Below are 27,473 nucleotides of genomic sequence, written 5' to 3'. Positions count from 1 at the left end.
TTAGCATCAATCAATTATAAGCATTGGGACTTAAATTTAGTGGTGTTCATAGAGTAAAAAGGCAACATGACAGTTACAAAAATGCAATCAAAACCCTACTCTTTTCACATGTGTAATGTCAGATGTAAAAAGGGTGGAGCTTTGAATGTATAGTTGTGATTGACATCTTGATTTTTTTAAAAAAACCTCCTCCTCAGGCATCCCTTCTTCCGACATTTTAATGTTAATTTTGTTTAACTATTGAATCAAATAGTGAGGCATTGTGCAAATAGTGAGGCATTGTGCAATTATATGCTTATGCAGAAGTCTGAGGTTCATAGGTATGTCATTGTGAGATTTTGCTACTTTAATCAGTTGAATAACATCAGAGCAAGTGTTGCTAGAAAGCATAAACATCATAAATACTTTTCTCTCTATTTCAGGAAAAAGTAAGAAGAAAGAGAAATGTAAGAATCCTCAACTGTATCCACTCATTGAGACCCAATTCTGCCAGTGTGACAAATACAATGCCCAACCAGTTGGGAATTGGTCAGACTGTATATTACCTGAAGGCAAAGTAGACATACTTATGGGAATGAAAGTTCAAGGAGACATCAAAGAGTGTGGACAAGGTTACCGTTATCAAGCCATGGCTTGTTATGATCAAAGCAGTAGACTTGTTGAAACATCCCGGTGCAACAGTCATGGTATTTAAAATAATATTGCTACTTTTCTAAGAATTTCTTCTATATTCAATTTTATAGTAGCTCTAATATATTTTAGATTATGGGCATTGTGGTACTAAACTGTTTCTTATCTAATTAGTTAAAAGGTAAAAGATTCATTTATATCTAACAAAGATCAGATTGTATCGTCTCTCTCTCTCTCTCTCTCTCACACACACACACACACAGTGTGCGGGGGCGCAGGGAGTGGGGGGACAATGATGTCTTCAGAACCTAAGGCTAAAGCTTTAAGATTCCAGCAATACCCTCTGAAAGTTTTGAAGATAAAGAGCTAGAGCTAGACTAAATTGTACATGGTCCCTATTGAAATAAGTGAGTTTTAAATTAGCTGTCACTTTCAGTGGATTTCAATGTAATAATGTAATAATCCATTACTTTTCTAGTAATGTCACATTTTTGGACTAGTCTCAAAATCATTTCATTCTCCAAAATTGTATTTTTTAGAATCAGATGATTCCAGTTTTGTTCCAAAGTTTTTGCTAATTTTCTGTTGTAGTTTTAAAGGCAAGTTTTTACTAATTTCCATTATTCGTCTATTAGTTTATGGAGTGTGTGCCTTTTAAAAAATTCTTATATCTATCAGCCTATTTTTGAGATTTGTTATCTGATGTGGACTTCTGATCCAACCTTGCTCTTGGGTGTTCAGATATTTTTTAAGGTTGAAAGGACCTTTTATCAATCTTGGGTAGAAGCTACATAGTTTGGCAACCTGTTGACTACCGCACTGTGTTCCATGAGTCAGAGATTTCAGAAAAGTCTGCTGATTCAGAATATGGCCATCGAATTATTGATAGAGGAAAGATCATTTTACCACTTCATATCCATATTTGAACCAAAGCACTAGCTTCTAGTCAATGTTTAGGCCAAGTTTTAAAACCTACTGCTTTTGTTCCTTTAAATCTTAATTTCCTGAAAAGGAATTATGCTATCCATGCTTTAATAACTTTTTCAAAGGCTCTAATCTGAATATAGTTCTTTTAAAAAGGTTATTAATCAAGGAAAGAGACTAGTAATGTGCTATTTAAAGAAAAAACTTATGTCTATAAACTCTTGTCATCTTCCCTGAGGACTGATTATTGCCTCAAACTTAAAAAAAAAATTATGTCATCGAAAGTTGTTGAGAGTTTTGTTTTTCTGTTATGTTTGGATGTCTTTTTTTTAATTGGATGGTTTTATGTTTTATTTAATTGCTCTTTTATCCGTTATTTTAATGATCCAGTGAAATATTATAAATGTTACAAATCAATAAATTAATATTGTTTAGATGATGTACTTTACCACAGTTATACATCGGAGAAAGATAGCTCTGGATAGTTGCTACTCAATAACTAGAATGTGAGATCATCTGGACCAATGTTGGCGAACCATTTTTGGTTCACGTTGCAAAATGGTGTGTTTACATGTGCTAGCACGCATGCACATGCACACACATTCCCTGCCACCATGCATGCACACCCCCTCCATATTGTGTACATGTGTACATCTCCTCTGCCCCATGCATGTGCACGGGTATCACTGAAGTCTGGGATGATGAAAAAACAGCCCAATGGGCAAATGAACTTCCAGTTTGCCTGTTGTGCTGTTTTTTGCACTTTGGGACTTCAGGGTAGCTTCCTTGAAGCCTCTGGAGGGAAAAATGGCCGAATATCAGCTGGCCAGTGCACGCATGTGCACTGGAGCTAACATAGAGTAATGTTTCGCATGATATGATGTGCCTTAGGTTCAACATCACTGTTCTAGACAAAAGAAACTCAGGTTGAGAGTGTTATGCATATCATTTTTGTAAATGATACAATTTATTTTGAAAATGCCCTCTTTGAAATGTAACATTCTATTTATTTATTTATTTATTTATTTATTTATTTATTTATATTTATTTATATTTATTTATATATTTATTAGTTTATTTGTTAAACAAATATTATTATAGTACATATTAACATAACATAACATAACATAACATAAGTAGAACCTAGTAATAGAAAGGATTATAAGACAGTAGGACAGGGACATTAGGCACATAAGTGCACTTAAGCACGCCCCTTACAGACCTCTTAGAAAAGCGGAGAGGTCAATTGTAAGGTTGAAGATTTTGGGGTTGGGGAAGCAACAACAGAGTTAGGTAATGAGTTCCAGGCGGTGACCACTCTATTGCTGAAATCGTATTTTCTGCAGTCAAGTTTGCACCGATTTACATTCAGTTTGTATCTGTTATGTGCTCTTGTGTTGTTGTTGTTGTTGTTGTTAAAGGTAAAGTAGTCACTGACAGGGAGTACATTATGATATATGATTTTATGAACAACAGTTAAATCAGTTCGGAGATGACGTAGTTGTAAATTTTCTAGATTCTAGCTTTTAAATATAAATAATGCTGGTTTTTATCACCTTTACTGGAAATAATAGAGATGGTCAACTTTTTAAAGCTTTAGGCTCCACTTAATTGGTCATTTCCATCTTGTGAGATATACTGGGAAACAATGGTGGATATATCTAGGACTAAATATCAATCTAATTTCATGTCATTTATATTTTATTTAATAAAAATTAAACATATTTAGTGTAATTACTATTTATTCATGGCAATCTAAATTGTAAATGCCACTCAGACATAACTAAGTAATTTCCCCATTTACAAAAACACAATTTAATAGCGTTTTGGAGGTCTTTGGAGCTCACAGTGAACATTTGTATAGATCTAGAATCTCTTGTTGCAAATTTTCCTCCAGGCCATTATCCTGGACTAATAATTTATCCTATTTAGATAATACAGATTTGCAAGAGAGACGGAGTAACGACACGGACACAAGAGCTGGATTTAAACTGGGTCATTTTTATTAATAACAAATTAGCATAATTTATTTAATTAAATTAGCATAAATTAGCATAAATTAACATGCGTAACTATGACCCAAACAATGGACCTGCAGGGTGAAACAAATACTTCCGGGGCGGAAAATGACGTCAGATAAACTTCCTGGGCAACTTATGGGCGTAGCTCGATGCTAGTCCAGGTGAGGGACCCCTCCCTCACCTGAGACCATGCCATTCACTTGCATGAGGGGGGTCCCGCCGGCTAACCCCTAACAGGGGACTTAAAGGTGCGGGACCCAAAGACAGGTTCCCCCCAACTGCTCAGGTCGCTTCCACCACAAGCTTGGAGAGAACCTGTCAATCATCCCCAAAGATGCCCAAGGGAGAACGCGCAGTTGCTAAACCACCACCCAGTTTTCCGCCCCTAACCTGCCACGGAGCGGGCGTCATATCTCTATCTTGGCCCCCCGACTCCCCCCTCTAGCTGCGCCAGCTCACGCAGAGACCGCTGCAGGTCCTGTAAGAAAATGGCGTTCCCCTGTTCTGACAGGTGAACGCCGTCGGCCCGGTAAAGCCACAGCCGATCTACAGTGATGAGGGGATGGGCCACTACAACCCCACCTAATTCCCTGACTATTCTGCCCAGGGCCTTATTTACTCTACGCCTGACCTGGTGAATGGCCCTAAGGGAAATGGCGTCCCTCCACACGATCCTGGGGAGGATCTCTGACCACACCACTTGTGTGGTGGGCCACACAGAGCGAAGCCGTCGCAGGTCTTCGCTCGCCTGGATGATCAATGGTAGACCCCCAAGCAGGCACAGGTCATTGCCACCGAGGTGCAAGACCAGCCATCTGGGCGCAGCAATGGGATGCCGCCCTCCCAGACCCACCTGGGCGCGACCCTGGGAAGCCGCCCGCCCAGTACCGCTGGGTGCAGCCGTGGGATGCTGCCCCCCAGCAACGCCGGCAGGAGTCCCTCCCACCGCATACCTCTTTGGCCCATCCAAACGACCTTGACCCACCGTCCCAATGACAACTGGTTCCCGATGGCGCTTCTGGCTGCTGAGCGGCCAGCCCAAAAAATCATGCTGTGGCCACATAGCAGCGCCGTCGGTTTCGTGTTGGCATGGGGACCTGAAAGAGGACACACAGAGAGGTTACCTAGCCTAAGCCCTGCCTAGAATCCTCAGCGGGCCTAACATAACCCAAAGATGCCGCTGACCGCCAGCGGCCGATCTCCCGAATCCGCTGGGCCGGGAAACCAGAAAGTGCCGCGCTAGTGGCGCCGCCGATACGGAACGAATGCGTTCCATAACCGGCGGGATCCATGCCTACCTGCGCCATTGCCCTGGACACTAATGCCCAAAATTGATAACGGGTCAGAGGGGTACCGTCCAGATGCTTGAAAAGGTACCCTTGCCCTGACCCACGTAAACTACAGTAATGCTGCAAGGCGGCCACCGGACACACAGACTGGTCGGCAGCCGCGCTTAGCTCAATACAAACCCCTCTGTGCAGCTGATCTGTCTTAGAATGCCTTACTACAAGGGATACCCCCCCTGCCTGAAGGCCAGATCAGCATGCTGGAAGGCACGGAGCGACGTGTCAGCTTGAGAGGAGGCCATGGCCTCACTGACCCTGAGGGCCCCAAAAAACATGACACAAGTCGCTGCCCTAAAAAGACGGACCTCGTACAAGGAGGCACACAGACTGTCTAAAGCCTGATTTATCAGGGACAGCTGCTGAACCGTCAGGGCCCGACGAGTGTCACAAGGGGCTCCCAGTCGCTCCCTCACCCAGCCTTCCAGCATCTTCCGAATGCGGAAGTCACCAGAAAAATCTCTGAACCCCCCCGCCTTGGACAGAAAGGCGAGGCCGGCTAACCTGGACCTAATAGTCCTAACTGAAAGGCCACGCTGCCTAAGCTGGAAACAAAATTCTGCCAGGTGCTCAACTGGGGCAGGCCAACTATGGGGGTAACCCCTACGCTGCCTGAAATCCCCAAACTCCTTACCTGCATGCTGGTAAGCCCGCAGGGTGCCCGGAGCTACCGAGAGGGCGATAGCCCTGGAGGCCTCGTCTCTCCACCGCTCGGGAGCCCACCCAGGCTCCAAAGGTGGTCTGGGAATGCCTCTGGCGACTCTCGGGCCCATGGGGCCAGGGTCCGAAACCTGGACAACTGACCACGGGACAAGGCGTCAGCGACCCCATTATCTAACCCGGGGACATGCCTAGCCAAAAACAAGGTGTTTAGGGACAAGGACCTGTGCACGAAATGGCGGACAAGCCACATGACCCTGTCACTCTTAGAGGACAGGGCGTTCACAACATGGACAACCGCTAGGTTGTCACACCAAAAATGCACAGTCTTGTCCCTAAACTGCTCACCCCAAAGCTCTAGGGCCACTATCAAGGGGAAGAGCTCCCAAAAAGTCAAATCCTTAACCAATGAAGAGGCACTCCATTCCGGAGACCAAACCGACCAGCACCACTGGTCACCTAACACTACCCCAAAACCACAAGTCCCCGCAGCATCGGAGCAGAGCTGCAACTCAGCTTCCAAAAGAAGCTCGTGCCTCCAAAAAGACAGCCCATTAAATTGGTCTAAGAACTCCCGCCACACGCAGAGGTCAGCCCTTACCCCTGCACACAAGCGGGTACGATGATGGGGCAAACGAAGCCCCTTCATCGCAGTATATAACCTCCTAGAAAAGGCCCTGCCCGGCACCACCACCCGGCAGGCAAAATTAAGTATCCCAGCTAGTTCCTGGAGCTGCCGAAGAGTGACCTTCCTGCAGCCCAGAACTGTATCAATCTTATCCCTGATTTTAGTCAATTTATCCAGGGGCAATCTGGAAGATTGCTCCTCCGAGTCCAATTCAATACTGAGGAAGGTAATCTTGGTGGCGGGACCTTCGGTCTTCTCAGAGGCTAAAGGCACCCCCAACTGAGCGCAAAGGGCTTCGAAGTCCCACATTAGAGCAAAGCATTGCTCCGAACACGCAGGCCCCGCCACCAAGAAATCATCAAGGTAGTGAACGACCGAACCCAGACCACTGCGCCTCCTGAGCGCCCACTCCAAAAAGGTGCTAAAGCTCTCAAAAAGAGAGCATGAGACAGAGCAACCCATGGGTAAAGCTCTGTCCACATAAAAACCACCTTCGAAATGGAAGCCCAACAGCTCGAAGTCGTCTGGGTGTATGGGGAGGAGCCGGAATGCTGACTTAATGTCGCATTTACCCATAAGGGCTCCAACCCCACACTTCCTTACCATGGCCACGGCCGCATCAAAGGATGTGTACCGGACTGAACAAATCTCGTCAGGAATGAAATCATTCACTGACTCCCCTTTAGGAAAAGACAAGTGGTGAATCAACCTAAATTCACCACTCGCCTTTTTGGGGACCACCCCCAATGGGGATACCCTAAGATTCGGGAAGGGCGGCTCCGGGAAAGGCCCGAGGACCCTGCCCTCGGCCACCTCTTTCCGAATCTTTTCCCTAACAATGTCTTCATGTCCTACAACCGACCTAAGGTTGTCGGACATGAAGGCTTGCCTAACCCCCACGTAAGGGATCCTGAATCCCTTGGAGAAACCTAGCAAGAGAGCAGCCTCTCTCGAGCGAGGGTGGTAGTCAATCAACCAACCCTCAAGTGCTTTTAAATTAATTGGGCTGGGCCCCTTTTCCTGCAGCAGGTGGAGGAGGTTTTGCCGGACCCCCACCCTTCTTTTCCGCCCCCTTCTTGGGGCGGGGGCACACAGAAGAGGCATGGTTCCCCCCACAATTCCCGCATGCATGTTTGTACTTGCAAAAGGGACGAAAGCATGCCCCCTTCGCAGCAAACTCATGACACGCGGGGGAGGCTCCCCTCCCCGCTCCCCCCGTAGCCGCCTTGACTGGTGTGGAAGCCGCGAGCTCCTCTTCCATAAAATGACTGCTATCGGTCCTATCGCACCCTTCCTTGCCGGACATATAGGTGGCCTGGAACCATAGGTCCGGCACCACCATATCCCAAGGCAGGGAGGGGTCATGAGCTATCCGCATTCGAAAACCCTTATCATAATGACGCCAGATAGTTCCTTTGTACTCAAAATGAGCCCTGGCAATCAGGTAAATATATTTGAGCAGGGAGGCAGACCTAAACTGTTGCCTTTGAATGACCACTGATGCGTAAGTCAGGAAAGTGTACAGCCATGAGCTGAAACACTTGGTGACTTTGGGCTTCTTGGTCTTTTCCCCGGGCACTACATCCTTGTCCTGCTTGGGGACCTCCCTGTTCAATAGGGAGAAGAGGTCCACATACTCCCCCCTCCAAATTGCCTCCTTCACCGACGGGTGGAGGTGGTACCCCAGGGGAGTGGCAGGCAGCCCACATGGAATGGCCCCAGTCTTGATGCTGGCGAACGGGTCCCACACAGTGGAGGCCCCCGTTCCCAACACCCCAAGCCCCGGCGGATACACCAAAGGTGGCGGGGGCATAATAGCGGATGCTGGAGGGGTCCAACCCCCCACCCCAGGCCCCGGTGGAAAAACTACCCCCGGCGCCCCTGCTGGCGGAGCCGGCGGGGACCAAACCTGGCCACATGTGCCTGACAGGGGCCCCATGAAACTAGCCCCGGTCCCCAAACCCGGCGGGTTAAGCCCTGAACCAGGTAAGGGGAGGAGCGAAGTGTTGGACATGAGTGGTGCAGCCTCACCTGTCCCGTACGGGGTGGATGACATCCACGGGGGGGCCATCCGTGCCGGGCCCTGCAACGCCGCCATCTGCCCCGACTGGGCCATCTGCCCGGTCTGGGCCATCTGCCCGGTTTGGGCCATCTGCCCGGCCTGGGCCACCTCCTCCTCCGGATCTCTTCCCCAAGCCGCCGATGCAGGCAGGGGGGGCCCGACTGGGCCCAAACCGGACCGCCAACGCTCCAACTCATCCAGCCTCTCCAGGACCCTGGCCCAAGAAAGAGAGGGAGAAACCTCGGGGTGAGGGGCTGTGGGCATAAACCCCACCACCCCCTCTGGTGGGACCGCCGCAGGGGCCCCTTCCATGTTAGCCCGAGCCCGGGCAGAAGGCCTCAGAGCCCTCCTAGGCCGCACTACTGGTTGGGCCAAAGGGGCCCGAGCTTGCCTCTTCTTTGGGGCCATACCCTTATTGTTATTCTAGTAACCGGTTATGCTACCCAAACCAAAGAGCCCTTGCTGGGAAGCAAGGCCGACACCAACCACTCAGGCCTTACCAGGGGAGGCCCCTCAATAGGCCAATCCCCCCCCAGCGGTGGCAGCGAAGCCTCACTGCCCACCACTTTATTAATGGCGAAAAGGAGATAGCCCACCCTGGGAATGCCCCTCTGCCGAGCAGACCAATACCCCTCCCCCAGGAGGGAAGCGCCAGGCCGCGCCAACCGATGTGCACCCCCCACGACCCCCCCGATCTCGGGGGAAACCGGAGCGTCAAACCGGAGGCGGAGCCCAGCCGATGCCGGCTCCGCAATGAAGAACGGCTCCTCCAAAGGGCAAAACTGCTGCAAGGCCTTCTCGCCAGACCGTAGCAAGCCCCAAAATGGCGGCCGCAACACGAGGCCGCCCCAAAATGGCTACCGCGAGCAGCACTCAGCCGAGTGTCTGCTCAGGGCAAATGGTCCAGGTGAAAAGGCTGAGCCCCGGGCCTACACGCCCTTAAATAGGGCCAGCAAGCCCCGCCCAGACCGATCAGCAGTCAGGCCTTGTTGGCCTGACTCTCGGGCGAAGTCTCGCCTCGCGAGACTTCGCCCAAGCATCAAGATGGCGTCCGCCAGGGGTCCGGTGTCTTCCCGGCCCTCCCGCAAACGCTGCCGGTGGGTAAGTCCCCCGGCACTAGTATTTCAGTTTCTCAAGTGTACGGTGGTGAATGTGGTTTTCTTGAATATTCTTGATTATCAAAGTTCATTTTATTACAGATCTGTTAGTTAGGCAGACAAATGTCCTATTGTAGGCATTTTGATGTCACTGTCACTTCAAACAAACCTTTAAACCATCTCTTGTTAAATCCTACTTTTGCCTTAAAAACCTTAGTTTTTAGTCTATACCTCAAATAAATGTAAATATAATACTTAAATATTGTTAAAAGTATGGGTGCATTTTAAAACAAACTCCCAATTGACATGGCCTGGTGAATAGGGTATGCTGTAGAAATAGTCACAACATTATAGATGATTTCTTCCTGTGAATTTAATGTATTATTTATGCCCTTGTTTTTGGTTGAACATTAGTGTTGCACTGATAGTAGGTCTATGTACAAAATCAGACTTGAATGCAAAAAGCTTCATCAGGGCATGGATGTCTTCAACTCTTAAAAATAGCTATGCCTTTTCTTATAATAGTCTTTACCCCCAGGAAAATACAGTATGTACCTGGTTAAAGGAGATGTAGAGAGGTGCTAAATTTACAAAAGTATCTTTTGTTTCTGAATCTCACAACTTTTACATACACTTTATATAAAATGCAATATTTAATCTATCGATATTATCTGAGCAAATTAATTCCTTCCCTCCTCTTTTTTTCTTTTTCAATCATTTCTTCATCATATTGGTGTCTTATTTATGAATAGTAGTTCACTTTATTTATAGTTTTTATTGTGCACCTACAGATATTTCAATGAAAATCAGAACAAAACATAAAGCTTGTGGCTGTGAACAGAGGTGACCTTGTAAATACTTTGCTCCAAACTATGAAAAAAGTGTAAAGGTTATTACCTATCTATTGAATTACACATGAAAATCAACTCGGAGACCTTGAGGATGGCAAGAATGATGGGGTTTATTCATTTCTCTCGTACCTGGTTCATGGTCTCTCAGTTCTACTCATAACATAATTGGCACGTCCATAATCTTTTGAAAGATAGCCCAGTCCCTGTGATTATCAGAGCACAGATAACTGAGGGAGAACTTTCTCTATCCTATAAATGCATAGTAGACTTACTATTCTAACCTAGCAAAAGGCTGTACAGATTGCATAGGCAATTTATGCCTCCAGTAATAGAAGTGGATTAATGATGATCCTTTAGAAGGAATAGCAGCCCCATAATACAGATTAAAAATTGCATGCCTCTGATATGTGCAATTGCCACCAACCTCTATCTTCCACTGCAGATATAAAAAGCATTAAACCAAATCCAACAAGTATCCTATATTATATCTCAAAAAAGATAATACATGAGGTTAGTATATATTCTATTTCTCAGCAATTAATATATATTTCGTCTATTGATGTCTATTTTCAGTGGAATCTTTATATTTGATTCTCTGTAATGATTTCTTCTAGACTCTTTTTGCTACTGGTATTGATGGTGTCAGAAGAGAGCCAGTATTTGCATTAAATATTGAATTGAATACTGGAGAATATTGCACAGTATTCTTTTTGTTCGTTTATTTTTTAAAAATATAGATAAAACACTCAAATGATTGCAAGATTTGTCATTTCAGTTTCTACATAACCATATAATTTTGGAAACTGGTATAAGGCCCTTAAATTATATAAGATAATATATAATATAATAATAGATTTGGAAAGGACCTTGGAGGTCTTCTAGTCAAACCCGTGCTTAGGCAAGAACTTTCAGACAAATGATTATCTAACTTCTTAAAAATATCCAGTGTTGGAGCATTCACAACTTGTTCCATTGATTAACTGTTCTGACTGTCAGGAAATTTTTCCTTAGTTCTAAGTGGCTTCTCTCCTTGTTCAGCTTCCACCCATTACCTTGTTCTACCCTCAGGTGCTTTGGAGAATAGCATTACTACCTCTTGTTTTTGGTGGCTCCTGAGATATTTGAACACTGCTATCATGTCTCCTCTAGTCCTTCTTTTCATTAGACTATACTTACCCAGTTCCTGCAACAATTCATATGTTTTAGCCTCCAGGCCTCCAAACCATCTTTGTTACTCTTCTCTGCACTCTCTAGAGTCTCAACATCTTTTTTACATCATGGCAACCAAAACTGAATGCAGTATTCCAAGTGCAGTGTAGTCTTACCAGGGCTTTATAAAGTGGCATTAATACTTCACGTGACCTTGATTCTAGCCCTCTGCTTATGCAGTCTAGAACTGTGTAGGATTTTTTAGCAGCTACTACACACTGCTGGCTCATATTTAAATGGTTGCTCACAAGAACTCCAAGATTGTATTGATATAATAGTCTATGATTTCAAATTCAAAGCCAGAAGATCTTGAATAGACTATTTTCATTCTGTAGAAGAGTAACTAATTAAAATTAGGGTCCTCGTGGCACTAAGGAGAGACAAGTGCAAGCTTTGTGTGGTAATATTTAACTGCTATTTTGATTAACTTGATACACACATCCTTGAGACAGGGCTGGCAACAGCAAAATTAATTTCTTCAATATGTGACAAGTATTAATGGACAAGTTATAAACATACAGATTTTAATTGCGGGGGGGGGAGGTGGAAATCCTAACAGTAAGAAGACGTCAACCCTTGAATCAACAATCTAGAGACGTAGTTAGCTTCTCTTCATTTCTTCTCTTCATTTGATGTGGTCATGTAGAAGCCAGACAAATATTTGCTGGGATGGCTTACTTTGTATGTCTACCCTAAACCATGGTTTGAATTTGATAATCTAGTTTGTGATGCCGAACCATTTTTGGTTCAGGTGCCCAGAGGTATGTGCACATGCGATAGCATGCATGCGTGTACCTACACCCATAATACAATGCCCTCCCACTGCACATGCACACAATACCCTTGCTGCCTTCCCTATGCATGCGCATAATCCCCACTGAAGTCTCCAGACCTCCGGTAGGCCCATTGAGCTGGAGAGAACAAAAAATGGCCAAATGGACCAAATGGAAGTTCAGAAATAAACTTCCGGTTGGCCCACTGGCCCGCTTTTTGCCATTGGCCACTTTCCCCCATTCCCAAGGTTCATGTGGCTTCCAAAGCCTGGAGAGAGCAAAAACAGCTGAAAAGAAAAAATCAGCTGGAGCTGACATAGGGCAACGCCTCATGTACCCTCAGATATGGCTCTGCCTGCCACCTGTGGCACACATGCCATAGGTTCACCATCACTGATCTAGATGGCATGTTCCAAAGCTATGACATTGTTCTTTTTGAAAGCAATCATCCATTAAATGCGGTGGGTGAATGAAGTGGATCATCTTTACTTTATTGACTTTTTGGCTATGCACTCATAAAGACTGAATCTGATTGCTAAAACAATTCTCCTTTTTTCCTTCTCTTTCTCCTTCTTCCTCCTCCAACTCCTCCTCCTTGTTCCCAGTATACTGTTGCCACATCTGCCATCACCTGTTGCTTAGAAGCATACTTTTTCCACTGAAATTTATGTTTGATTTTTTTTTACTTGTCTTAAACTGCAATTTTTAAAAAAGAATTTTCCTTTGGCCATCAAAGGAGCATCTCAATGTTTCCTAGTTATAAACAATTCCAAAGTTCTTTTTTCTCCTAGACATTCTATAAAATTAACCACAGTTCATCCAGATTATACATGATGATGATGATGACGATGATGATGATGATAAAAATAGCAACAACAATAACACTAACAACAACAACAGAGTTCGAAGGGACTTTGGAGGTCTTCTAGTCTAGCCCTGCTTAGGAAACCCTACAATACTTCAGACAGATGGTTATCCAACATTTGCTTTAAAACTTCTAGTGTTGGGGCATTCACAACTTCTGGAGGCAAGCTATTCACTGATCAACCATTCTGACTGTCAGGAAATTTCTCCTTAGTTCTAACTTACTTCCCTCCTTGTTTAGTTTCCACCTATTGGTTCTTATCCTAGCCTCAGGTGCTTTGGAAAAAAGGTGACTCCTTCTTCTTTGTGGCAACCCCTGAGATACTGGAAGACTGCTATCATGTCTACCCTGGTCCTTCTTTTCATTAAACTAGGCATGCCCAGTTCCTGCAATCGTTCTTCATATGTTTTAGCCTCCAGTCCCCTAATTATCCTTCTTGTTCTTCTCTGCACCCTTTCCAGAATCTCAACCTCCCTTTTGCATCGTGACAAGGTTAATCAAGGTTAATAATTTCAGTTCAGATCTAAACATGTTTTTGAAATCGTTTGATGGATGCAAAAAACAATAAAGTTAAAATATGATTGACATCATAAATGAAACAGCTCAGTTTAAAATAAGTCATTTTCTCTGTGAAATTCAAATTTCTGTAGATAATTATATTGCCACGGCAGGTAAAAATTATTCTAGCAGCCTTACAGATGCTTCCATTGTTTTGGAACCAAATGATGACAGACACTTTATCACTTTAGTCCAAGATCATGATGTTTAATAGGACAATTGGGAATTAAGTGTATTTTTTCTTGTATCTCTTTTCATGGTCAGCACTCAGATACAACGGTAAGATTTAATGTTTTTACAGGTCATAATGCCCTTCTTAATTTGTGTCAGTCTGTTTTTAAGGCCGTAGGCACATTCAACCAGTCCAGAATGGCTTGTCAGCTGCCTTATTAGTGTGAGATTATTTTCCCCTTTAGCATTAATTAAATGAGATACATTGATTTGTGCTGACTATACACAGTTTTGTGTGGTTGCAAGGCTTAAGCAAGAGATTAGAGGGAGAGTATTGGAAAATGTTTCCAGAACAGCTGTTGGGAATAACCATGTGAATTTCTTATTTTATTGCTTGTGCTTTGAGTAATAATTTTGGGGTGCTTTAAATGATTCCATATGGTTGCAGGCAATACTACTTTGTGTATTGTTAGCATTTTAAAATGTCTTTTAATATACTATGCTAAGATTCTGAGACAGGAAGGCAAAGTAAAGTAGAATATGTTTTTAGTTGTTTGCCTTGCACTATGCCTTATACAATATGTAAAATTATTTACCCAGTTGTTTTTAAAATCATGTGTTCTGCTGTTAGCCATTTCAAATATTTTATAAAGTTAAATAAATACACAAGGAACCAGAACTGAAGCTATTGTACCTGAACACTCAGTTAAACAGTTCCTTGTTTCTGGTTCCTGTGTTACCATTAATTAAAAGACAGCTTGTATTGAAATCGGTAGAATATGTCTCTAAAAAGGCATAAAATATAAAATACCATAATTTTGGGGGAGTATAAAACACATTAGAGTATAAGACACACCTTAGTTTTGGGGAGGAAAACAAGGGGGGAAATTCTATATCTAAGCAATTTGCCTCCCATCAAACTGCAAAGAGTACAGATGATATAACCTGTTTGCTGTGTATTTCTACGCATGTGTGCCTGACCCATAGAAATAGTAAAGAATTGGACAAATGTTCATTATGGCAGTATATTAATGCCAGAAAGTTTTTTGGATCTACTCCAAATATGACTAAGTCAGGGTTTAACTCAGATGCCTTTTCTTAATATTAAAATAGGACATTCTCTGCTATTTAAAAGAAGATACAAAAACACTGGACCTCTTCAGATCAAGCATTTATTTTTTTAAAAAAGTTTTGATTTCATTAAGTTGTCTAGAACAATAATAAAGCAGTCTTTAAAAAATAAATCTAATAATTTGAACATTCTACAGACATTTATAGTTATTGACTTATGTCCTTCCATCCAGTTTTAGCAGTCTAATTAGCAAAAGGAAATAAAATTCTGCCTCTGCCTCTATCTCCCAGCAATTTGCCTCCTTGCAGCATTAGTTTCATTTTCAGTTCTACCACATGGCTGCAGCCTCAATCAATTTATTTTATTTATTTATTTATTTATTTATTTATTGGATTTGTATGCCACCCCTCTCCGTAGACTCGGGGCGGCTAACAACAAAAATTAAAAAACAGCATGTAAATCCAATACTAAAACAACTAAAAAACCCTTATTTTAAAACCAATCATACCTACAAACAAACATACCATGCATAAATTGTAAAGGCCTAGGGGGAAACAGTATCTCAGTTCCCCCATGCCTGATGGCAGAGGTGGGTTTTAAGGAGCTTATGAAAGGCGAGGAGGGTGAGGGCAATTCTAATCTCCCGGGGGAGTTGGTTCCAGAGGGCCGGGGCTGCCACAGACAAGGCTCTTCCCCTGGGCCCCACCAAATGACATTGTTTAGTTGACGGGACCCGGAGAAGGCCCACTCTGTGGGACCTAACTGGTCGCTGGGATTCGTGCAGCAATTGAGGGTCAAGAAGCTGATAATCAATTTCTTGGCTTAACATACACTGTACTGTTTGCTTGAATGAGGTAAATTGCTGAGAGGCAGAGGCCAAAGGGTAGGGGTGGCTGGGTGGGGCTACATTTGGTGTATAAGATGCAGTCAAATTTTCACTTTCATTTTCACTATATGTCTCCAAAAAATACAGTATGTAATAAGGATATCCTTCCTTCCTTCCTTCCTTCCTTCCTTCCTTCCTTCCTTCCTTTCTTTCCTGGTCCCTTTTTAGGCAATTGATATAGGAATTATCTTAAAAAGAATGCATAGTTTCCTTTCTTCATAGTATATGTTAGATCTAGCAGATCTCCATTATGCAAATCTGGTAGACTTACAATGTCAATATTATCATGCATGAAATAACAGCTGAACCTATAGTAAATCAGTATAAGAACATGAAAGATCATAAATTGCCTATGATAAAATCCTATTGTAGCATGGAATAAGTTTGTTGAAATCACTTGGTCATCTTTTTTTGTAAATAAAAATTTGGTCAAGTTGGAAAAATAAATAATGAAACGTATTGCTCTATTTATCTTCTATCTAATAGACCATTCAGATAAATAAGCTTGTGTTTAGGGAGTTAAATTATGTAGTACTATTTTCTCAAAAAATGTTCTAAGAAATTTCCAAAGGAATCATTCAGTTACTTTCATACTGCAACTCTCAAATTTCTAGCATAGCAGTCAGATGTGGTCAAATCTTGGATATACAACTTTTAGCAGGTCTGCAAACACCCAAACTGGGGAAATACAACTTTTAGCATGCCTGAAAACAGTCACCTGGGGAAATACAACCTCATGCTAGAGAATCTCAGTTATTTAGACCATTTTGTCAAAAAAAATGCTATTTTTATTAAGACAGACTTGATTGATACCATATTTTAATATTTCAATTCACAAGAGAGATTCTGTTGCCATTTGGTCTAGTATTACCCCTTCTAATTTCTCCATGTGTCATAACCTCTGACTTGTCCACCAGCATGAAAAACTAGAGTAGCCTCTCTTCAGAAAAGAAGAGCAAAATTGCTGATGCAGAAGATCAGTTGCTGTATGCCACTGAAGCCTCAGAGGCTAATCCTAAGAATAAGATAAAAGACATGCCATAGTTCAATTCATCATTTTGTGGGCTCTTGTGACAGACTCATGAATACAAATACTGTCAGGTAGATTGTAAATACCTTTGAAAGTCAAAGAAAATAGAAGAAGTGGCATCCTTGTCTAAACCCTGTTGTAAGACAGAAGATCAGTATCTTAAACGTGGGTTTCCATAATTTCTACCTCATTTTTTCTATGAATTGTTCATAGAATTGGTTTTTAATTGTTCTTTATAAGGTTGCTGTGTCTTTTCAGAACATGTCCAGCTTTATATAGCAGTATGTTTGTACCGTTAGTTTATTTAGAGTGCCCAGAGTTTCTTTTGATGTAGGAGCGATGTAAAAGATGCAAAAGATAGAACAATAGAATTATGTTCTGTGTTCCTGTGAAAAGGTTAACATCTATTTCTTCGGTTTTTAATTTTTATTATTTAGAAAAGTATCTCTTTAATGTGCTTGGATAATTGCTATTGAACTTTGCCTTTCTATTAGAGATTGCTGATAAGATGAGCCTTTCTTTTGATCCTATCTAGCTTCATTAGTGGAAAGAATAATAGTGAATGATGAAGTATAAAATACTTCATAGTCACTGTCTAAATTACATGAAAAGATACTCATTTGAGATGCTCTTTTGTAGGTTCCGAAGCATCTCTGCCTTGTTATTGTCAAGGACATGTAAGATGTACAAGGGCAGGCATATGAATTTTACCATGTTTCCTACTCATTTAAGTGAATGTGCAGCTATTATTTAAAAATCTGTCTCCTTTTCTTCTTGTTTTACTGCACTCCATTATTTTAAGCAGTTAATTCCAAGCTTCCAAACACACTGCTTGTTTGTTGCATATAAAGTATGCACACACACATGTACACACACACACACACACATCATTATTTACATAAATAGGACAGACAGGTGGTAACTCTTATTAAATCCTGAATGTCCCTTACTACCCTGGTTTATATTTTCATAGTGATATTTAGCACAGCTCATTTTTTCAAGAAAAATTAAAATTATTTTGTATAGAAAATGCCTGGCCAGCGACTTACCTCCAGTGGGATTTGCGGCGTTGCCGGGGAAACACAGTCTCCAGCGTAGCCACCATCATGTGTGCCGGAATCTTGTGATATTTCGCAAGATCCCAGCTAGGCCTGGCAACGGCACAGGCTGATGATGCTGCCAGGGGCGTGGCCTCGCCAGCCCTTTATAAAGGGCTGCACTGGCTTGGGGCCTCCTTTTCACCCCGGCAGCAAGCAGATGAACTCCCGCCCTCCCTCCCTATCTTTCAGTGTGCTACATGGGTCGCCCTTAGGGGGCCGAATAGAATTTTTTGCAGTTTCGGCATTTTAACTGTGACCGTTTTTTGCCTATTCCACACTGCCGTGCAGGATGGATGGGTAGAGGGTATCTTGTTAATGGTTAGTTCAAATTGGCTTACCTCTGGTCATTGGGTTGGCAGGTTAGGGGCGGAAATTGGGAGGTGGTTAGCAACTGTGTGATCTCCGTTGGGCATCTTTGGGGATGATTGGCAGACTCCAAGGGCTCATGGTGTCATTAAACCAGTCTGAGCAATTGGGGAGAGGTTGCCTCTGGGTCTCGCCCATTTCAATTGCCTTTCAGGGATTGGACGGTGAGACCTCCCACATGCGTTGCATGGCTGGGATCCAGGTGAGGGCGTGGTCCGCTTCACCTGGATCGGCATGGAGCTACGCCCATAGTTGCCCAGGAAGCTTATTACATCATTTCCGCTCCAAATGTTCTTAGTTGACCTCTGCGGGTCCTAGTTTGGTTTTGAATTAAATAAAGTTTTATTTAATTAATTAAAATGACCCAGTTTATATCCAGCTCTGTGTCTGCATTTTCAAAAACGCAATAGCTGACTTATTGTAGAGTTGGGGATATAATTTTTTCTGTTTGGTATGTATAAGCCATCCTTCCCCCTCTCTGCCATTACAGCTGATTTTTTAAAATATTCCATTTAAATTGAAATTTGCTGGTATATGCCTTACCCCTGTGCTAAGCTGTCAATATTCTTTGTTTGCCATATTCTTACCTGAACCTATAAACCTCCTTATATGTCAATTTCTTTGATTCTTCTGGTCTATCTCTGACTAAATCTTTCTGTCTGTCCTTTATTTTATCTTGTTTTTTTCTGTTTATGGAGTTGCATATGTACAATATATTTTCAGCATAAATATGGAAAGATGTTTGTCCAAAGAATGAGAGATGTATGAAAATCCAGCAAGCCTCTGGAGCCTGGAAACAGCAAAAAATTGGCCTACCAGGCTCACCAGAAGTCGGGAAATGGACTTTTAATTGCCTCCAGAGGGTCTCCAGGGGAATGGTGGAGGCAATTTTTGCCCTTCCTGGGCATTGAATTGCAGGTGTGGGCACTGACACATGTGCAATAGCATATACACGCTTTTGGCACCCAAGGAGAAAGAGGTTCATCATCGCTAGTTTATCCACTGAGCAGCTTTTTGACTGATCCTTAGAAGATTGTATTGTTACTCAGCAGTCAATTCTGGATAAAAAATAGAATAACAAGAAATTATGTGCAGAGAGCCTTTTGGAATTTCAGCACAAAAAATTATTTCATTTGTCTCAAATGAGGCATTAAAATCTGCCTTTGTCAAGTTGGGCCAAAAGATTTTCCAAACAAATATGAAGGACTTTATCAATAGGATTTGACCCTGAATTTTTTAAAAAAATAATCCATGGTTGATTTGTCACTAAATATAATGTCAAAACACAATACTTAAGCTATATATATTGTCCTTCAAAACTGAGATTGTTTTATGATGATGCATTAGAATTGCAATAAAAAATTAGCATTTAATATTTACTAATAGAAGTCACTACGAATTAGAAAATTAATATTTTTTAATTATTCAGTGAGTGTATTTTGTCCTTTCCCAGGATATTTGCAGTCATATAGCACTATCACAAGCTGACTTTTTTAAAAAAAATTGCATTAGTATATTTCTTTACTGCCAAATACTTGGCTTTTTGGCTCCACACTGTTCTTATTATCACAGGGCAAAATGGATCTATGCAATCCTCTCCTGAAGAGGGTCTCTTTCTTGAGAAAACAGCAAAGCTCGTGATTACGATGGAAACATCATTAGTTCTTTTCTTTAGAGTACTGTATGTGGCCTTCTTGTTTTCCATTTTCCAATGAACATTCAGGTTAATCTAAGCCTGAAACAGCAGTCCTATGGTAATTAATACAACAGATGTGTCAATTTCTCAACAAGCAAGAGAAGCATACAGGGAAAATAAATACCTATTTGCAGGTTCTAACTTATGCACCAGAGAAATGCAAAAGAAGCAGATGAGGAAAGAAAGAATTTTAAAACAGCTGGAAGCTTTGCATGGGAAACCGAGTGGGCTCTGGTCTATGACAATATTTAAATCAAAACATTTGAGATGTATCCTGGAGGGGCTGCAAGACTTAAACAGAACATGTAATGCTTCAGTTAAGTAATTGTGTAGGGATATGCCAAGTCTATGTGAATCCCTGGCTACTGTATTATAATGGATTTTATACATAGTGCAGATTTAGCTAACAAAAATAAACCTGAGGAAATAACCAGTATATACTGATTTTTCCATCTTCATGGATATATAAGAACATAAGAAGAGCCATGCTGAATCAGGCCAAAGCCCATCGAGTCCAGCATTCTGTGTCACACAGTGGCCCACCAATTGTCCATGGGGATCTTGAGCAGAAAGAGAAGGCAAGACCCTCCCTTTCCCCTGACCCCCAACAAATGGTACTCAAGGGAATCCTGCCTGCCTCAGCCAACATAGAGATGGCACACGGACATCCGTTTCAATAACCACCGATACACTTGGCATACATGAATCTGTCTAATCCTGCCTTGAAGCTATCAAGGCTGACAGCTGTCATGACCTCTTCTGGAAGTGAATTCCATAAACCAACGACCCTCTGGGTGAAGAAATATTTCCCTTGATTTGTCCTCACTTTCTTACCTATGAGCTTTAGGGAGTCCTTGTCCTAGTATTATGTGATAGAGACAATAATTTTTCTCTATCCACTTTTTCTATCCCATGCATGATTTTATACACTTCGATCAAGTCACCCCTTAAACGCCGTTTCAAGGCTGAAGAGACCAAGGCGTTGCAACCTGGTATCATAAGGGAGGTGCTCCATTTCCTTTATCATTCTTGTTGCCCTTTTTTGCACCTTTTCCAGTTCTATTATATCCTTCTTGGAATGTGGTTGACCAGAACTGTACACAATACTCCAAGTGTGGTCTCACTATCGATCTGTACAGAGGCAATACAACACTTACCAACTTATTTTTGATTCCTTATTTTCGATATATAGTTTTTCAAACGCTCTAAACTCGACTGCAGGAAATACGACTTTAGTAACCAAGTAAATTGATGTATGGAGCTCACTACCTGACTCTGTAGTATCATCACCTAACCCCCAAAGCTTTACCCTTAGACTATCCACTGTTGACCTCTCCCAATTCTTAAGAGGTCAGTAAGGGGCATGCATAAGTGCACCAGCATGCCTTCCATCCCCTGTCCTAATGTTTCTCTTTTACTAGTATCATGTATATAGATATTGTTATATCTTTGTATGCAATCAATACATACTTGACAAAACAAATAAAATTAATTAATTAATTAAGTACTTTATTTATTTATTTATTTATTTATTTATTTATTTATTTATTTATTTATTTATTTATTTATTTATTTATTTATTTATTTATTTATTTATTTATTTATTTATTTATTTATTTATTTATTTATTTATTAGATTTGTATGCCGCCCCTTTCCGTAGACTCGGGGCGGCTAACAACAATAATAAAAACAGCATATAACAAATCTAATATTTAAAATAACTAAAAAAAAACTTATTAAAAACCAAACAAGCACACACACAAACATACCAAGTATAAATTGTATAGGCCTAGGGGGAAAGGATATCTCAGTACATACATACATACATACATACATACATACATACATACATACATACATAAATACATGCATAAACCAACCTTCAATTACATCTCCTGTAATCTATATAATGAGTCAGACTCAATATATTTCTCTTACAGCCTATTTACTTCAATTTATAGAAGTTCTCATTTAAACCAATTGTTTTGAACCTCGACAACTTTAAGATGTGTGGACTTCAACTCTTAGAATTTCTCAGCTAGCATGTTAGCTGAGGAGATATAGGAGTTGAAGTCCACTCATCCTAAAGTCACCAGATACTGTTCTTATGATTATGGGTTTAATATTCAACTCTACAAATTCCAAATAAAATACTTGACAACTGTTTGAATATTAGATAATGAATCTGAGATAAGTGGAGTAGCCTTCCTTAATTAGTACCTTCCATACCTCATGGGCTACAAATATCATATGGTTATATTGTTCCTTTTATAATAAAAGGGATGGAAAAGATCTAAGATTCTCTCTTCCTCCCTGAATTTTCTGCACTTTGGATTTTACAAGCAACAGCTAACAATAAGGGCAGCAAAAACAGTAGCTATCATTCTTGTAAGACATGAAGGGTACCTAGTCAGATCAACATAAATGGAACACAGGATTGTGTGAGAAGTGTAAGGAAGACGTGTGTATGCCTTTGAGTTGGTGTTGACTACTGGGATATGCCCTTGATGTTTTCTTGACAAAATTTCCAGAAATCTGCCATCATCTGCCTTTAAGTTGGATAGCTTTGTGCCCAAGGTGAGGCTGAACTCACTATCAGCCAGTTTTAACCTCTGCTCTATGTGAAATACTGGCTTCACAAATGAAGGCAAATACATGTGTATCCCAGGATAAAGATGCAAAATTAAATTTGGGTCAGTCACCGGCTTCCACGTAATTAATAGTTAACAGGAAAAACATGCATGATGATATGAGATTTATTAATAGCCTTGTAACAAAAAGGAAAAGTAGAAAAAAATTCAGTTCAGTTTTGACCTCTAAAAGCCCACGGATAAATTTTTCCATTGGCTTAAGAACAGAATTGCTCTTGTTGGATTTTTCCAGTTGAATTTCCTTTTTTGTAGAAGACCTTTGTTTAGTAAAATTGAAAGTAAAGTGGGTGAACATTGTTTGCTATCATCAGTCGCTTCGTGTTTCAAATAGCTTATTGTGTATTGACAGATTAGATGAGCTCTTTGCTAACCTAAGTTAATAATCCTTCTGAATGCCTTTTCCTGGATTTCATCATGATGTTGTTTTGGAGGAGTGAGCATCTGTTTCAATTCAAGGCTCCTGGCTACATTTTCATTTTGTTTCTGTGGTCCTGCTGACCTACAATCACACGTGCCCGTTATCCAGTCCAAGGACGGCCATGCATCATCTCATGTTGTTCTCAACCAAGTTGTTCTTAATCGCCATTTCTATGCCAGTGGACCTTTTGAAGGCCATTGAGAAAATTCTGCATTTTTCTACAGTCCTTATTCAGACGGATTTTTAAAAAAATTGCTAGTGAAATATATTTTAAAGGAGGAGAAAATTAATGTGACATTGTCATGGGTGGAATATGTGTATGTGTAGGCTGCCTTTCTCTGTGAAATATTTTCTCCAGAAATCTGCTGCCTTTCTGTCTTCCCTTGCTTCAATTAAAGCCACCAGATTAGATAGATAGATAGATAGATAGATAGATAGATAGATAGATAGATATACTGTAGATAGCTATAGATAGAGAGATAGAACTATGAATAACCTGAAAAATTTAAGATTTGTGAAAAGATGCAACAGCAGTAACACTTTCACCTCCAAAGATTAAGTAATTTCAAAAACACCAACACCGAGGAATCTGAAATAAGATTATTAAACTCTCTGAGACTAAAGTAGAAATTTCCTTCTTATCAGAAGAAAATGTTTCAGAAATTGGAGTGCACAGAAGCTCTCAGAGAACGCAAGCTCTCAGAGAGCAGAGTTTAAATCACATGGGACATATTTAACATACATGAATTAACAGGCAAGTGCTATGAAGTGCAGAATGACAGTCATATATTTGCTTCATATTATTTATTTAAGCAATTTTCCAAAGTAGGAAGCAATTTTCATGTCACTTTTCAGAGAGATTTTTGTGAGATGCAATTAACAAAAATAGAATGCTTCATTGGTTGCCCAAAAGCAACACCAATCTAGTTAAAATTAAAAGGTCTCTTTAAAAAAAAACCCAGAATTTTGTCATTAAATTAAAACAAAATAGACCCCTGTTCTGATGATGACAACATTCATCGGTTTAAAATGCCACTAACTAATAAAAGCTACTCATAGACATTTGGGCAATCTCAAAAGGTATTGAGATTAAGAGAAAAAAATAGTGCAGTGGATATCATTCAAATAATTAAACTCTATGGAATAAATATTCCTCCACAACAAAATGTTGCTTTATCTCCTCCGCCCAGAGTGCACATAAAAAGGAATTTAAGCTGAACTTTTCCGTCTATTTTTCCCTTTGCAAATTGATATTCAGAATGTGGCTGTTACTCTTAGAACTGTTGTTTGTTGCTGTTGTTATTGTACCATGTTAGAAACTAAAAGTGAATATCTGAGAAACCAAGAGGAGATATAAACATATTCCAGGGAATCTCAACATTTTAAACTTTAGCAGATATTGAAGCTGTCCGAAATATGCTGATACTTCCTTTTGGTTTCTCAGATGTCCATTTTTAGCTTTTAATATGGTCCACGTTTATCAATTGTGCAGGGATATCGTACCCATAGCATCATGTCAGTATAAAGATATACACATTTCTAAAAAGACAAGAATTTAGACTCTCAGAATAAAAGAGCATTGTTTGATAATCCTAAATGCCCAATGCTTAGTTTAACAGTAAACATCACCTTTAAAATTTTGCCAATTAGAACAAGCTGATCCTTCGAAGAAATTATTCTCCATCTAATACACAGGATAGATAGCTGTTTATCTGATGTAGTAGGTCCATCTCTTTTTACAGTTTGAAAAGTGTGAAACCTTATTAGTTTTAAGAGGATCAAACACATTTACATGAGTGAATAGGCAAATGCATATCACTAATAATCCCATCTGGAATGGGAAGAGCAGAAAGATAGAGCAGCAATCTCACTTGGAAGGTATTTTATTCACAAGTAACTGTGGAGACAAATGGAAGAGGAGTGGTATAATGAGAGGCAAGGTGTCAATTACATTCCAGTTGTCAGAAAAACAGAACTGTAGATAGTGGAGGAGCAGGAATTCTAATAAGATACCATGCAGGTGCCCAGATTTTATTTTGGCATTGTCTCTGGAGATGTGTATCAGCTTCTCCACTGAATTTTAATAAAGCTTTAATGATGAAGGAATTTCTACACTAAGAAACTCCTGTCAAATCAGAATCTGGATCCTAAAACCACAGAGGATGGGAAATTTTGACAGCTATGGTCCCAGCATGTCAGAGGGTATCTGATTGGGAAGCTTGCTGTAAACAAACTGTCAACTGGTCAGGAATAGCCAACACCTCTGAAGACAAGCTCAAGATCCAAAAAGATCTTGACAAACCTGAACAATGGGGCCTATCCAACAAAATGTAGAAAAAAGCAAGGTTTTACATCTACGCAGGAAAAATCAAAGATATAAGTACAGGTTAGGTGAGATCGGGTTCAAAAATAGTAACTTTGTGACTTTGGAGTCCTAGTTGATCACTTGAATATGTGCCAGCAGTGTGCAGAACAGCCAAAAAAGCTAATATAATCCTGGTTGCATAAACAGAGGCATAGCATCAAGATCATGTGAAGTATTAATACTGCTTTATAAAACCCCACTAAGACCATACTTGGAATGCTGCAACTAATTTTGGTCACTATGCTACCAAAAAAAGATGTTGAGAATTTGGAAAAAGTTCAGAGATCAACTAAGATGATCAAAGGCCAGGAGAATATAATATATAAAGTACAGCTGCAGGATTTGGGTTTGGTTAGTCTAAAGAAAAGAAGAATTATGGCCAGTATAATAGCAGTATTCCAATATTTGAGGGGCTGCCACAAAGAAGAGGAGGGAATCAAATTATTCTACAAAGCACCAGAGGGCAGAAACAATGCTTGGAAATTAATCAAACAGAGACGCAACCTGGAATTAAGGAGAAACTTCCTAGCAGTGAGGACAATTAACCAGTGGAACCACCTGCCTTCAGAAATAATGGGCACTACATCACTGGAGGTTTTTAATAAGAGACTAGACAGTCACTTATCTGAAATATTATAGGTTCTCCTGCTTGAGCAGGGGGGTGGACTAGAAAACCTCCAAGGTGCCCTCCAGCTCTATTCTATTCTAAGGGATGAATCAATTGTATATATCTTAGAATTCTAGAATCTGGTGTCGGCCAATGAAATTGTTCCAAAATAGATGCAAAACATTACTCTAAGCCAAGGATAAACAATTTAGCTGACTATTAGGAGAACTTGTAGATATTATAGACCAGTATCAATTATTAATCAATGCAATGTAATCTTCATGTTCCACAGGAGTACCACTTGCTAAAGTCATTATCAAAAGAGGGCAGTAACTTTCATGCATGGCTTTTGTACTTATGGGAATCACCCACTTGGAAAAAGAATGCAGAATGAGATAATATTAGGTGTGGCCCAGCTAGGCTTGTAGTCAGGAGTAGATTCCAACTCACCTCACTGCTGTTTTGTTCCCTCCTGAGCCACATGGGCATGCCGCATTGGTACACCACGTTGGCACCTGCCCACTTTGCGTGCATGCACATGTGTACAAAAAATCTCTCCCAAAATTTAAAAAATAAAGCCACCAAAAACATGTTGATCGCATGCACATGCCGAAACATGGCTTCTCTGCATGTTCAGAAGGAAAAAAATAAATTTAAAAAAAATATTTTTTAAAAAAATGATGCCGGCATTCATGGACCAGCACCGGCCTACCCAGTTTGGTGACGTCCTTGTGATGTCACCAGCACTTCAGGCAAACTGGTCCAAATCAGGAGGAACCCTTCCCTGCTTGTAGTTGTCCTGAACTGTCCATTTCTTTTCATCCAGGCTACATTGAGGAGGCTTGCATCATTCCATGTCCATCAGACTGCAAACTCAGTGAATGGTCCAATTGGTCTCGCTGTAGCAAATCGTGTGGGAGTGGAGTGAAAGTCAGGTCTAAATGGCTCCGGGAGAAGCCCTACAATGGTGGAAGGCCCTGTCCTAAGCTGGATCATGTGAATCAGGTAAGTGATCTCTGTGTCCTCACCATCAATATTCCCTTTCCAAGAATGAGACTTGCTTCTCATTAAAATACCTATGTACCAGCATTTCTTAATTTTGCAAACTTTGCACAGACTGCAACTCCCAGAATTCTCCAGCCAGTGTGCTAGCCGGGGAGTTCTGGGACTTGTAGTCCACACATCATAAATATAGGATCATATTATATGAACCATCCAATAGAGAGCCAATGATTTTTACTGCCTACATCAAAGGTGTTGTTGAATTATTATTATTATTATTATTATTATTATTATTATTATTATTATTATTATTAATTAGATTTGTATGCCGCTCCTCTCCGTAGACTCGGGGCAGCTTACAGCAATGATAAAAACAATATATAATAGCTTCCTTTACCTTTTTAATGTCAACATAGACAGTATTGTTGGCTTATATTAGAGGTGCAAATTGTGTAGATTAATCAGTGTTTTGCCTAATTGACCAGCT

At 41.0% G+C, this 27,473-nt stretch overlaps 1 protein-coding gene across 1 annotated transcript in view; it reads left to right on the top strand.

Moving 5' to 3' along the window:
* Positions 1–27,473, top strand: part of THSD7A (thrombospondin type 1 domain containing 7A) — a 367,936-nt gene that overhangs the window by 294,073 nt on the left and 46,390 nt on the right. The window contains exons 19-20 of the mRNA XM_070730018.1: positions 423–686; positions 26,811–26,989. Of these exons, the coding sequence (XP_070586119.1) occupies positions 423–686; positions 26,811–26,989 (443 nt within the window). The remainder of the gene's footprint in view (positions 1–422; positions 687–26,810; positions 26,990–27,473) is intronic.

This window comes from Erythrolamprus reginae, chromosome Z, assembly GCF_031021105.1.
Source record: "Erythrolamprus reginae isolate rEryReg1 chromosome Z, rEryReg1.hap1, whole genome shotgun sequence".
NCBI classification, from domain to species: Eukaryota; Metazoa; Chordata; class Lepidosauria; order Squamata; family Dipsadidae; genus Erythrolamprus; species Erythrolamprus reginae.
Note: the sequence above shows the minus strand (reverse complement) of the source record. Positions and strands in the feature narration are given on the sequence as shown.